Genomic DNA, 15,025 nt, shown 5'->3' on the forward strand with positions numbered 1-15,025 from the left:
ATATATTCCAGTTCGAAGCAGATACTGTGGGATTTTCTGCCTTGATATTCTGGGATATAGGGCTATGTGGAAGGGTCCTGAGTTCACACTGCCATATATTCCAGTTCAAAGCAGATATTGTGGCATTTTCTGCCTTGATATTCTGGGATATAGGGCTGTGTGGAAGGGTCCTGAGTCCACACTGCCATATATTCCATTAGCTGCCATAAAGCAGCTAATGTGAGACTTTACTCAGTTGTGGAAAGGGCCTGCGACAGACATTCCCTCAGGCGAGCCGAAGTGGCTCTGGAGGCTGCCTCCCTCAGAATGGGCTTCCTAGCCTTCCTCCCGCCTCGAGGCTGCATGACAATGCCATTTCCCGCCTCCTATCGCTTGCCCAGACGTGGCATGTTCCATTACTCCGGGAGGGGGGGGGATTATGACATTTAGCGGATCGCTCTGTAAAAGAAAGCCAAAACATCCGTTTTAATTCCATTGCAGTAGGTTTTGTAATATATTTATGTTTTCAAAAATCAAAGAGAAAACCTCGGGGCTTGGAAAGATATGTGGCAAGAGGGGGAAGACAGTTGGTACAGTCCAGGTTGGCTGCGGAGGGAAGATCGGACGGGGACAGGCGAAGGGAGGGGTGAGGAGAGGAGGAGGAGCGCGCGAGAGTCTCGCTGGAGCTCGTGCGCCGGCTGTCAGTTGGCCCAAAGGGCGGTGAGGAGGGTGGCTGCGTCGCGCGGCTCTGAGGCCCCGCAATTTGGATAATTTCTCTTCTTGTTGGTTTTTTTTTTTCTTTTTTGGGGTGGAACCTCAGTGGGAGAGGTTCCCTTCCCGGCTGAGGGCGCTTCTCGCTGAGGCGACATGCCGGCGGTGCAGAAAACAGTGTCCGAGCTGCGCTCCAGGGCCGAGGGTGAGTCTCGCTGAGGGGGTTGCTGTGGGAGGCAAAGGGCCTCGCTGTTGTCATTGTCTTTTCGCTGGTGAGGAAAAAGATGCCTGATTAGAACCGCTCGCCTCACGCCCCCTTCGCTCCCCTTTCCTCACTCTCTCCCTCTTCGTCGCCAGACAGCTTTTCTCCCCTCAGGCCCGCTTGCCGGGATTGCTTCCCTTCACTGAGAGATGTAGGTGATGCTAATGTGCAGGCAGGCAAGCAGTCAGTCCCCGAGTTACGAACGGGGTTTGTTTTGAAGTTGAGTTTGTATGTAAGTCGGATCGGGCACATTTTGTAAGTAACTCCATCGCTCTCTCTCTTTCTCTCTCTCACTCTGAGCTTTGGATAGCATAGGGAAAGGTTAGAAGGGTTGAGTGGGCAGTGTCCTTTGGTTTTGGAGTTGTAGTTCATCTACATCCAGAGAGCACCGTGTACTCAAACAATGATGGATCTGGACCAAACTCTACACGAATACTCAATATGCCCAAATGTGAACACTGATGGAGTTTGGGGAAAATAGACCTTGACATTTGGGAACTGTATATTTGTACATTTTATAATGTTAGTATATTTATATACTAGCTGTCCCCTGCCATGCGTTGCTGTGGCCCACATGGGGTTCTGTGTAGGAGGTTTGGCCCAATTCTATCGTTGGTGGGATTCAGAATGGTCTGTGATTGTAGGTGAACTATAAATCCCTGCAACTACAACTCCCAAATGTCAAGATTCTATTTTCCCCAAATAATAATAATAATAATAATAACACTTTATTTGTACCCCTCTACCATCTCTCTAAGGGACTCGGTGCGGCTTACGTGAGGCCGAGCCCAGGCCCGTAGCCAGGATTTTGTTTCGGGGGGGTTTCGGGGGGGGGGCTGAGTTTCGTTCGGGGGGGGGGGGCTGAGTCTGAGTAAAAGAGGGTCTACCCTCTTTTACTGTTTGTGAACCGCTGTGAGTCGCCTTCGGGCTTGAGATACAGCGGTATATAAGCAAAGTAAATAAATAAATATAAGTAAATAAATAATACCCTAGCAAACCTTTTGTATCGTTACCCCAATACCCCCATGCATATGGGATATATTGAGCATGGTGATCAGATCATGATATGAATAAACCTAACAGTTTAAATAATGTACCAGTAAGGCCTTCTCACGGACCACTATGAGAATTGGGGGGGGGGGGGGCTGAAGCCCCCCAAACCTCCCCCCCCCCCCCCCCCGGCTACATGCCTGGCCGAGCCCAAATACAATAATACAATGTGAACTCTACCAGTGTTCACATTTGGGCATATTGAGTATTCGTGTAGAGTTTGGTCCAGATCCATAATTGTTTGAGTCCACAGTGCTCTCTGGAAGTAGATGAACTACAACTCCAAAACCAAAGGACACTGCCCACCAAACCTTCCAGTATTTTCTGTTGGTCATGGGAGAACTGTGTGCCAAGTTTGGTTCACTTCCATGCAGGCATGTAGCCGGGGGGAGGGGGGGGGGTTGAGGGGCTCAGCCCCCCCCCCCCCGAAATTCTCATGGTGATCTGCGAGAAGGCCTTACTGGTACATTATTTAAACTGTTATGTTTATTCATATCATGATCTGATCACCATGTTCAATATATCTCATATGCATGTGGGTATTGGGGTAACGATACAAAAGGTTTGCTAGGGTAGACCCAGTTTCACTCAGACTCACCCCCCCCCCCCGAATCAAACTTAGCTCCCCCCAAATCAAAATCCTGGCTATGGGCCTGTCCAGATCCATAATTCTTTGAGTCCACAGTGCTCTCTGGATGTAGATGAACTACAACTCCAAAACCAAAGGACACTGCCCACCAAACCCTTCCAGGTATTTTCTGTTGGTCATGGTAGAACTGTGTGCCAAGTTTGGTTCACTTCCATCATTGGTCGGGTTCAGAATGCTCATTGATTGTAGGTGAACTATAAATCCCAGCAACCACAACTCCCAAATGTCAAGGTCTATTTTCCCCAAACTCCATCAGTGCTCACATTTGGGCATATTGAGTATTCGTGTAGAGTTTGGTCCAGATTCATAATTGTTTGAGTACACAGTGCTCTCTGAATGTAGATGAACTACAACTCCTGAAACCAAAGGACACTGCCCACCAAACCCTTCCAGTATTTTCTGTTGGTCATGGGAGTTCTGTGTGACAAGTTTGGTTCAATTCCATCGTTGGTGGAGCCCAGAAGGCTCTTTGATTGTAGGTGAACTATAAAACCCAGCAACTACAACCCCCAAATGACAAAATCAATTTTTTTGAGTGAAGGACATACACTGGGTTGTTAGGTGTCTTGTGTCCAAATTTGGTGTCAATTCGTCCAGTGGTTTTTGAGTTCTGTTAATCCCACAAACGAACATTACATTTTTATTTATATAGATGTGAATTTTTGGAAAATGGCATTCAGTTTTTCTCCCCTATGAACCATCAAGAGTGTTAAGATCATCTGGAAAGGCCCTGCTCTCGGTCCCGCCATTTTTGCAGGCGCGTCTGGTGGGGACAAGAGACAGGGCCTTATCTGTGGTGGCCCCTCGGCTATGGAATTCCCTCCCAAATGAAATTAGATTTGCCCGCTCCCTCCTGACCTTTAGGAAGCTAGTGAAAACCTGGATGTGCAACAAAGCTTTTGTCGAATGATGTCTGAGACCGGCAATCGACTAATGGTACTGATCACAATATATGGACTGGACATACGGACTGAGTTGGACACGATTTTATCCTGGCGAACGGCTTTTATGTAATTTTATGTAATTTATGTAATGTAATTGGTAACTTAATGTTGTGTATTATGTTTTAGATTTTCAGTGTTAGCATTGAATCTTTCTGTTAGCCGGTCTGAGTCCCTCTGCAGAGGTAGAGAAGATCGGGATATCAAAGTTTTAAATAAATAAATAAATAATGAGCCCCCTCAGGGAGATAGGATGGAATATAAATAAAGTTATTAATTGGGTTGCTGTGAGTTTTCCAATTATGGTCATGTTCCAGAAGCATTCTCTCCTGATGTTTTGCCCACATCTATGGCAGGCATTCTCAGAGGTTGTGAGGTCTGTTGGAAACTAGGCAAGTGGCATTTATATATCTGTGGAATGTCCAGAGTGAGAGAAAGAACTCTTATCTGCCGGAGGCAAGTGAATGTTGCAGTTGGCCACTCTGATTAGCACTGAATGGCCTTTCAGCTTCAAAGCCCGGCTGATTCCTGCCTGGGGGAATCCTTTGTTGGGAGGTGTTAGTTGGCTCTGATTGTTTCATACCTGGAATTTCCCTATTTTTGAGTGTTGTGCTTTATTTATTGTTATGATTTTAGGGTGGTTGTTTTTTTAAAAATATTGGTAGCCAGATTGTTTTCATGTTCATGGTTTTCCCCTTTCTGTTGAAATTGTCCACATGCTTGGGATTTCAATGGCTTCTCTGTGTAGTCTGATGTGGTCAGACTATCTACAGGCCCACTAAGAAAATCCAGCAAATGCTATGTTCAGCAAAGAGGGATCCTCTCACCTCTGCAGGAATTCTACCATATACCATGCAGCAGTAGATATGTCTATATAGGGACCACCAAATGCAGCTTTGCACAAACATGAATCAAGGAACATGAAAGGCATTGCAGACGACTTCAGCCAGAGAAGTCAGCCATAGCAGAGCACCTGATGAACCAACCTGGAGACAGCATATTGTTTGAGAACACAGAAAAGCTGGACCACTCTTAACAACTACCATGTCAGTCTACATAGAGAAGCCATTGAAATCCACAAGCATGAGGACAATTTCAACAGAAAGGACAAAACCATGAAAATGAACAAAATCTGGCTAAAAAACTCTAAAATCAAGACAGTAAATAAAGAACAACTCTCAGAAAACAGGGGAATTCCAGGCATGAAACAATCAGGGCTAGCTAACACCTCCCAAAAAAGGATTCCCCCAGGCAGGAAGCAGCCAGGCTTTGAAGCTGAAAGGTCATGAAATGCTAATCAATGTGACCAGTTGCAACATTCGCACTTGCCTCAGGCAGACAAGAGTTCTTTCTCCCATCCTGGACATTTCACAGATGTAAACCTCAGTTGCCTAGTTTCCAACAGACTTCACGACCTCAGAGGATGTCTGCCATAGATATGGGTGAAACGTCAGGAGAGAATGCTTCTGGAACATGGCCATATAGCCCAGAAAACTTGCAGCAAGCCTTTGACAACACAAAGTTATTTATTTATTATAACCATTTGGAATAATAAGAATGATAAAAACTTTATTTATATCCTGCCCTATATCCCCAAGGGGACTCAGGGCGGTTTACAACAGATATCGGCAAATATCCAATGCCACGAGAAGCTGAACAAAGACAGAAATAATCAGCCCTCAAATTCCAAAAACAAATCCACATCTACATCAAAAATAATAGCACATTCTGCTGCAATATTACTAGTAATCTTATATGCAATATATACTATACAATTGTCATATTATTATTTATTATTATATTGTATTATATTAGGCCAGTAGCCAGAAAAAATATGGGTGGGTTTGAAATCCCCCCCCCCCCCAGATGACTTTTCAGGCCAGTCAGACTTTTCAAGTGTTTCCTGATCTGGCACAAGATTTCAACAATGCCCTGTGCAAAGATTTTTCACAGGTAATAGTGAAGTAATAGTTTTCTTCTGCTTTCTTCTTATTTCCTTTATAACAATGACGGGTTACATCAAGACATTTTCCACAGTGAATTAGCAAGACGTTTTCAGTCAAGCACAAGCTGTTCTGGTGGTACTCTGTTTTGTGGTGTCTATTGAAGACTTCTATTGCATTTTTCCATCACAGAAATGGTTTGGTAACCAACACACCATGTTTCTGATGAGCATCTTTACCCTTTACTTCTCCTCCAAACACTGCACAGTACTTATAGAATGCACCTTGTGTATGACATAAGTAGGCGAACCATTTGGGTTGAAATCTTAGATTTATCTTTATATTCACAGCCAGGAAATACATATCTTGGCAATGGAGTCTGTGGATTTTGCACAAACTGAGCTTTCACTTGGTCATCAGAAACATCTTGTTCATATAAAATCCAAGATTTAACAAGGCAAGTGTCTTGTCTTTGCTCCTGTTCCATGGTTTCTTTGGCAGGGCTTGGATTAGATGAACCAGTGATAGACACCTCGGTTTCCACAGTTTCAAGTTTCACCTGCAATCCTGGTTAAATTCCCCTCTCCTACCACCCTGTGCCTTAGGCTTGGCCTGCCAATTGTGGGAAGGCCAACTTAGTCACTTCCACTATGTCAGCTATTGCTGCTGTTACAGTGTAAATGGGTAGAAAGGTAGGCAATGATAGTGTGAATAATCAAAATTGGTTGAGATAGTGCTTGCAGTTCTAGAATTTTTGTTCCTAATAGACTTGGCATGGGGATTTAGTTAATCAGTTAGAATTCATGAGTTCACCGGGGACCTCATCACACTAGAGAATCAATCCACTTTAAATCTGGTTTCTGCCTCCAGCAGAATTCTGGGGTTCGTAGTTTAGTGAGGCTGTTAAAGGCTCCTCCCTAAACTACAAACCCAGAATTCTGCAGGAGGCAGAAACCAGATTTTAAATGGATTCATTCTCTAGTGTGATGAAGAAGCATATTTTTTTAATCTCAAAAGGTTTAAGGATGGTTTGAATCCCTGAACTGCCCCCTTGGCTATGGGCTTGAGCATGGGGAAAGGTTCGCACCGCTATTGTGCTTAATTTGCTATATTTGTCCATTTTATAAGACTTGTATATTTGCATGTGTGAAATTTTGGAAAATGACATTCATAACCCTTTGGAAAAACATCTTTTGGAGATCATAACTTTTAGAAAAGCGCGACCTTTCAGAGAAGAGTCAAAAACCCTTTAGAGTATAATCTTCTCTTGTGGTAAACAACTGGATATAATTATGCAAGGCAATGGTTTTCAGTTGTTAGACTGGGTAACCTGTTATCTTTGATCTGTTAGGAAAACAGTGATTTTGCCAGTGCATTAAAAACATTAAAAACAACAGCAGTGCTTCAGAAGTGTTTTTCAGTGCCCAAAATATGCATCCTCCCATAAAACAACTTGTTTTATATCATGCACTAAAAAGACAAAAATGATAAAAAATAACATTTGGTTTACTTACAACATTCATGTGTTCAGTATACACAGGTAAAAACGTATCAGTCCAGTTTAAGATATGTTTGAGATAATTTTCTGTGCCACCTGGCCAGGTCATCTCTTACAGCAAAACAGCAAGCAAATGTGTGAACTGAGGTCTGAAGTAGTCTATAGTGATCATGTGGTCTGCAACTTCTCAGGAACCATAAAGGAAACTGCATACCAGAACAAACATACAGGAAACAGTAAGCAACAGGATCATAGATAAACATTACTAGAGAAGGCTTTAAGAAGGTTGTCATTTCCAACATGAAATGGCTGTACTGATTATTTTATGTCAAGCTGCTTTGAGATCAAGCAGAGATTAAATTGTTAGCGAATTGTCGCAAAAATAGAAGAGCATCCAAAAATATAAACGGGATACTTAATTGAGTAGTCAGCGCAAAGCAAATGGAAAGGGAAAGTGTTGTGCTTTTAATTTATTGCTGTTATGTAATGTGTTTTATTGGCTTTATTTATTTATTAGTGATGCCTGGGTTATTTGGAAAAAAAACATTGTTTGTTTTTGGATGTTAGATAAGGTCAGTTAGGTAATTTGTCTTTGCTTTTGTTTTTAATTAATGCTCCTATTAGAAAATACATAAGGATGTGAGTGAACTACAATTCCCAGAATTGTGAGTCAATACTCACCAAACCCCAACAGTAATCAAAGTTGGCCATGTTGAATTTGTGAGCCAAGTTTGGTCCAGATCCATCATCTGCTGGGTTCAGTGTTCTCCGAATATGGGTGAACTATAACTCCTGGATGTGAAGGTCAATCATCTCCCAAACCCCTCCAGTATGCATAGTTGGCCATGTTGGGTCTATAAGGCAAGTTTCGTCTATATCCATTATTGGTGGTGTTCAGAGTGCTTTCTGGATGCATGGTGAACTATATCTCCTACCCAGGTTGGTCAATCCCCCAAAACCCTCCATTATGTTCTGTTCATACTGGGGGTACAGTGTGCCAAGTTTGGTCCAGATCCGTCATTGGTGGGATTCAGAATGCTCTCTGGATGCTGGGTGAACTATGACTTCATCAAAGTGGGTCATCCCCCCCCCCCCACACACACACACCCTCCAGTATGTTCAGTTGGTCACGGGGGTCTGTGTGCCAAGTTTGGTCCAGGTCCTTCATTTGTGGGGTTTTCAGTGGCGTGTAAGAAGTGGGAGCAAATTGGAAAGCTGCTGCAAATGTCTCTATCGCCTTTCTCTGAGGACTCAAGGTGGTTTACAGCAACAGTATTGTGAGCAAGCATACAGATGCTGTGTTGTTCTGCTCAACTATCGCACGAGGTGGAGGATTCTTCTAGATAGTGCCATTGTCTTTAGATCTGCCAACACAACTTCTGAGTCTGTTCAGGGACTTCCCAGTTGCTCATTCTTGGTTTGCCCCTCGAGGAAGACCCTCATAGCGGGCCATCCATTTGGGATTTTCTAGTCTAGCTGGCCAAAGAGATACTATTGCTGTTGCCAGGAGAACATTAAGTGGATTGGTGGTTCTCATGAAATATTTTCTTGATTTGAGTCTACCTGGAGGAGGCTGGTAAGCCAAGGAGTGGATAGCTTTCACAGTGTTCAACCTTATTTCTCTCACAGATGGCAGCAGCTTTCCCTTGCACATCTGGGGGAGAGGGCGAGAGATGCCAGCAAGCTAGTCTATCAAAGGATGTCTCAGAGGTATAGGTTTGAGACATCCTGTGATTATGCTACGTGTTTCATTCAGTGCTAAATTCACCTGCTCCATGTGGGCAGACTTGTGCCAAACAGGGCAGGCATACTCAGTAGTTGAGTAAGACAAGGCCCGGGCTGCTGTTCATATTAATTTTGGGCCTGCACCCCATGTGCTACCAGTAAGTTTCCACAGGATGTTACTGTGTGCAGATATTTTGTGCTTGGTGTTCATACAGTGTTTCCTAAATGTTTGTGTTCAATCTAAGATGACGCCGAGATATTTAGGATGGGAACATTGTTCGAGCTTTTGGCCTTCCCAGGTAATTTTCAATTTCCTTTTGACTTCACGGTTACGTAGGTGGAAAGCACACACTTGTGTCTTGGCAGGGTTAGGTTTCATGTGGTTATCTTTGCAGTAGCTGGATAGATCTTTCAGGTAATTAGTAAGTTGGTTTTTGACTGTTTTAAAGGCTTTTGCTTGTGTTGTTTTATTTGTGTATGTTAAATGGCTATGCTGATGCTTTTATGTCAAGCAGCTTTGATGCAAAGTGGGCTTTACATTGTTGGGGATTTCTCCCAAAAATAGCAGAGCATCCAAAAATATAAACAGGATATTTAATTGAGCAGTCAGCTCACCACAAATGGAAAGGGAAAATGTTGTGCTTTTAACCTAGTTTTATTGCTGTTGCAATATTGACTTTATTTATTTATTTGGGAATTTTTTATATCGCCTTTCTCCAAGGACTCAAGGCGGTTTACAACAATAGTTAAAACATACAATATAAAATAAACCATTAAAATAATCCCAAATTGGTCTTTGTCGGATGTAACATCAATTGGATAAGTAAAAAAAGTCTAAAAATTCACATGGAAATGTAATATCATTATAAAGTGCAACTCTTTGGCATCTGTCACCATTAATTTAAAGCTATTCCACATAGGAAAGCTTTCAAGTTTTTTGTAAAGGACATGTGGGTGGAGGCTGCTCTGATCATTATTTATTTATTTATTTTTATGATTGAATGTTTATATTGTTTAATTGTTTTGCTGAATTTATTGTTTATTATTTCATGTTGTAAGCCTCCCTGAGTCTTCATGGGGAGATAAGGTGGGATATAAATAAAGTTTGTTTGTTTGTTTGTTTGCTTCTTTGATTGACTGTGTGGCTGCAAAAGAATTTTGAGCTTAGCAGGCAAAGATGCAGAGTTCAATTTTTAAAGTTACCAGAACGGTTTATTAAAAAAAATAAGTACTACATTTTTGATAGGAAAGAATTGGGTCTAAGCTTCCCTCTAACTCCATAACTTCTGAGTTCCAAAATAAGAGGAAACATTTCCAAACACTACATCTCTTCAAACACACTGAGTAGAGAGATATCTGAGTGCAAATTTGGAAAAAGAAGTCGTAAACAAAGACATGTAACCTTAAGAGTATCCATTTTACATCACCAATCAGGATGAGAGCAGAAAGAGAGAGAGAACAAATAGGTAAATTCCAACTGACATTCAGGAGCCTGGGAGAAGGGATTCCCTCAGCCTAGGGCCCATCCAGACAGTACCTTTATCCCAGGAGCTTCCACATCAAATAGAAGGGTGTGGCCACACAATGCTCCCTGTAAACCCGGAAGCAATCACTACAAAAGACAAAATACATGCAATTTCCAGGTGCGGGAATATCACAGTTTTGAGCTGAATATCCAGATCTTCACATGTTTGTATATCCCTGTAATCAGAAATCACGGGATTTTTTAAAATCTGGGTTTGTTCCTAGGTTTTAGATACCTGTTCCCGATTGGTTGGTTCCTAAAAAGAAGGTGACACTTAAGTAGAAGCCAAAAACTTTGTTTGTTTGCCAGAAACTTCATGAATTATGTGGAGGGCACATTTTCTCTGGCCAGGACAAAGTTGTGCCCCCCTAGTCAATGTTGTACATCTTTTCACAAGAAGAGCAATCAGGAACAACTGTGTATAACCCAGGAACAGCACCCTGTTGTTTGATGCCGCAAATACACAACCAAATCTGTCTAAACAGATGGTCAGACAGCAAGGCTCTAAAAATAGTAGATAATGACAGCGTTCTGTTCCTGACTTAAAAGTGTGTGTTCCTATTTTATTGTGTAGTGCTGACTTGGACAGAAGTAGTCCTACCCCATAAACTTCGTTTGTGTACCAGAAACTTTATGAAATGTATGGAGGGCACAGTTTCTTTGCCCTTCACATAGAATGAAACTTTTACGGTGATCCACATAACCGAATCGCCGCATATCCGCATCTTGCGGGTTTTGTTTTTTTTAAAAAAAGACTGCTGGTTTCTGGTGGAAGTCCCATGGCAGCCGTTTTTTGGAGCCTCTAAATTTCAGAACAAAGCATAAAGTCTGGACAATGGAGGCAGAAATCCTGGGACCAACAGGTCTGTATGTGGATCTATTCTGAAGTCCCAGGATTTCTTGTCCCTCACTAAAACTCCTGATTTAGTGCTGTCTGGAAGCACCTCTAGTCTAAAACTAACTACTTGTTCCTCATTTAGGACTGCAGACTTGAGCAGTGTGAGGTTGACTTCCAGCATAATAATAATAATAATAATAATAATAATAATAATAGAATTTTGGAGTACAATACTCCTGACCTCATGATCGTTTTTGAAAACAAAGTATGGATCATCAATGTTGCAATCCCAGGCGACAGCAGGATTGAACAGAAACAACTTTTAAAGATTTAATGATTGAACTGCAAAGACTCTGGCACAAGCCAGTAAAGGTGGTCCCAGTGGTGATCGGTACACTGGGTGCAGTGCCTAAAGATATTGGCCCGCACTTTAACACAATTGGTGTTGACAAAATTGCCATCTGTCAGCTGCAAAAGGCCACCCAACTTGGATCTGCATGCATTATTCGCTGATATATCACACAGTCCTAGACACTTGGGAAGTGTCCGATGTGTGATCCAATACAACAGCCAGCAAAGTTTGCTGTGTACTAATCTTGTTTTTTATTTCAAACAACAACAACAATAATAATTGCTGTCTGTGCTCCTGTTCAGAAGCTTTCACCTCACCTTCTGTCGCTATGGTCGTTGGATTTTGAAAAAAAATGACTAGTCAGGGATACAAGGATTGGTCATGATTCCAGTGATGTTACATGATTATAATAGAAACAACCTACAAAATGGTAGGAGGTGCAATACGGAAACCGGCACTTCTATAAATTTATGGTGGGAGTGTGAATAGATTTTTTTTTAAAATTGGGATAAAGTATTTCTTGAAATGAATGACATACTATCCATTAATATGCTTTGGTTAGACCTCACCTGGAATTCTGTGTCCAATTCTGGGCACCACAGTTCAAAAGATATATTGACAAGCTGACAGGTGTCCAGAGGAGGTCAACTAAAATGTTCAAAGGTCTGCAGACCATGCCCTATGACGAGCTGCTCAAAGATCTGGGGATGTTTAGGCTGCAAAAGAGAAGGTTGAGAGGAGAAATGATAGCCATATATAAATATGAGAAAGGATGTCATAAGGAAGAGGGAGCCGGCTTGTTTTCTGCTGCCCATGAAACTAGGACTAGGAGCAATGGGTTCAAATTATAGGAAATGAAATTTCATTTGAACATTAGGGAGAGCTTCCTGATCATACAAGCTGTCCAATAGTGGAACTCTCTGCCTCGGAGTGTGGTCGAAGCTCCTTCCATGGAAATTTCTAAACAGAGGCTGGGTGGTCATCTGTCAGGGATACTTTGACTGTGCTTTTCCTGCATGGAAGGGGATTGGACTTGATGGCCCATGTGGTCTCTTCTAACTCTATTATTCTATGATTCTATAATGTATTTTAAAAAAAATCAGATATAGCACTTCTATTAAATTTTGGAGACATAAGGTTGAAATGGCAAAAGAAAGAATTCATAGTAATTTTTGTGAGTGCTTTATGATTAGTTATAGCGAAATACTGAAATAAAATTATCATTACAAAATTTATGATTGATACAAAGAGGTGTGAGACATTGCAGTAAACAATAAACTGACTTGTGAAATAAAATGCAAAAGGATTAAAGAGAAGAAATGGTTTTGAGGTGATATGGGGCAAATTCTTAGAATATATATTTGTCAAAGAAAAATGAATAAAACCAAATGAACATACACTAGTATTTTGAAGAAGAGGGAAATATAAGAATCATTAATATTAAGGATCAATAATATTAACCCTACATGGTGGGTGCATGTAGAGATTACATGTATAAAAATATATGTTTAATTGTTTAACTGTATGTTTTGTGTTAATGTTAGTTGTGTGTGATTTGTATAATTTCTTTATTATTTTAAAAACTGAAGAAGAAAAGAAATAAGAATGGGCAAGAAAGCTTCAGTGGAGACTCCTTTGATAACCCTTTCAGGTTTCTCTCACATTCTGCTGTCTCATCTCCATTCTTAACAATGAGTCATTTGTAAGTCAGATGTTTGTAACTCAGAGATTACCTAGGTAAACAGCTGCCAGTTGACCAATGAAGAGACCAACTGGATGGTCGTCTGTCAGAGGTGCTTTGATTGTGTGTCCCTGCAAGCAGAGCCTGGATGGCCATCTGTTAAGGGTGCTTTGATCGTGTTCCTGCATGGCAAGGGGTTGGACTGGATAGCCCTTTTGGTATTTGCCAACTCTGTGATACTTTGCCCATTTAATGTGAGACTAGGCCAGAGTTTCCCAAACATTTTATGTTGGTGACATACTTCATAGACATGCACCATTTTGCAACACAGTCATTCAGTTTTACTTGAGATTAAACCAATCCCTTGTAAGAGATACGGACCCATACATAAATGGATGGGGAAACAACATCTATCATGAAAATATTTCATTTATGTTTTAGTGCATCTTTGCCAAGGAAAAAATGTGTGGAAGTTGGTGTTGCTTATTTTGTGTAGACTCAGAGGTTTCTTGTTAGGTTTTCCCAAAACTACATGCTGAAGCCGAAACACTAACATGTCATGACACATCACTTGGAGAGTTCTGGGCCAGGCTATTGAGAGAGAGCCAATGTGGTATAGCATTTTGAGCATTGGACTGGGAAGCTGGGCTCAGCCCTGGAAGCTCATTGTGTGATCCTGGGCAAGTCACAAACTCAACCTGAGAAAACTCTGATAGGTTTGCCTTAGGGCTTCCATAAGTCTTGTAGGCACACAGCATAACTCATTACTCCCATAAGACAAACAGACCATTGATCTCACAGCCCTGATACAATGGTAAATGTTTTTTTTTTTAATTGTTGAAGATTCCATTCTGTATCTACAGCTTTTTCTTCTTTGCCAGATCAAGTGGAGAGAGAAAAATCCAAATGACTGAAGAGAAGCAAGTGTGCTTATTGATAATCAGGGCCCGCTGACAATAGATGCACTGTTAACTGTGAGAGGTTGGCCCATTCAGTCCTTACATAGTATGCTATGTCAGAGGAAAGATAGGAAATAATAATAATAATATCTCTTCTTATCCCTTTGACACTAAAAAAAGCTAGGGAGGAGGAAGCATTATAGAGGTGGGCAATTTCAGCAGGTTCCGAATGTCATTTTTGCAGTCTAAACAGACTGCCCCACGGTTTTCCAGATAAAAGCCATAACAAAAGCAGGCATTGTTGTTGCTGTCAGAGGTGCAGAACTGCAACGTTTTTTAAAAGGCAAATTGCCACATGAGAATTTTTCAAGGGAAGTTGTTCACTTTTATCTAGAAAACAGGAACTCTAGGGAAGTCTAGGGATATTTTAAAATTAGAGCAGAGGAGGAAATTGTACAGCAATTCAAATGTTGTTGAACTCTAACTCCCAATAGTCTAGCCAGTGTAGCTATAGATGAGGAATTATGGGAGTCCAATCTAGCTGTTTCTGGAGGCCTACGTTATTCCTACTCCAGGATTAGGAGATTCGACAACTCTTCCTAATTCTGAAGAGAGTCCAAAAAGCTTAAATTAAAATGAAAAAAAGATTTGATATATGCATTTTGTAGCTGTATCTTTCAAGCTCCCATGCTCACCTGCTTAATAAAGTTGGAGGTGGGTTCGGAATTTTTTCTGTAATGTATCTATTCATTCAGAGCTGCTGTACATTAGCAGTTTCTTACTCTTCTAGCCCGTCTTCAGCATGCAGGGCTGTTGAGCAAATACATGACAGCATCAGAGAGCTGTGGCTCATGGTTCGGTAAGTTGAAAGCTTCTCATCTAGCTGTTAAACTCAATATTCTCATAATACTGTAGTGAAGAGAGAATTCCCCAATAAGTCATTAAATCCTCATTGACCCTCATTTTGTATAC

The 15,025-nt window shown here is 41.4% G+C and overlaps 1 protein-coding gene across 4 annotated transcripts in view; it reads left to right on the top strand.

The window, feature by feature from the left end:
* The first annotated feature begins 636 nt into the window (after positions 1–636).
* ATP8A1 (ATPase phospholipid transporting 8A1) overlaps positions 637–15,025 on the top strand; it is a 94,644-nt gene continuing 80,255 nt past the window's right edge. For 3 of the 4 annotated variants that reach the window (XM_060778461.2, XM_060778460.2, XM_067468790.1), the window contains exon 1: positions 638–895. In XM_060778461.2, the coding sequence (XP_060634444.2) occupies positions 847–895 (49 nt within the window). In that variant the 5' untranslated portion in view covers positions 638–846. Of the gene's footprint in view, positions 896–15,025 lie in introns of all 4 variants that reach the window. The other variant, XM_060778462.2, reaches the window with a different exon arrangement.

This window comes from Anolis sagrei, chromosome 5 (genome assembly GCF_037176765.1).
Source record: "Anolis sagrei isolate rAnoSag1 chromosome 5, rAnoSag1.mat, whole genome shotgun sequence".
NCBI lineage: Eukaryota > Metazoa > Chordata > Lepidosauria > Squamata > Dactyloidae > Anolis > Anolis sagrei.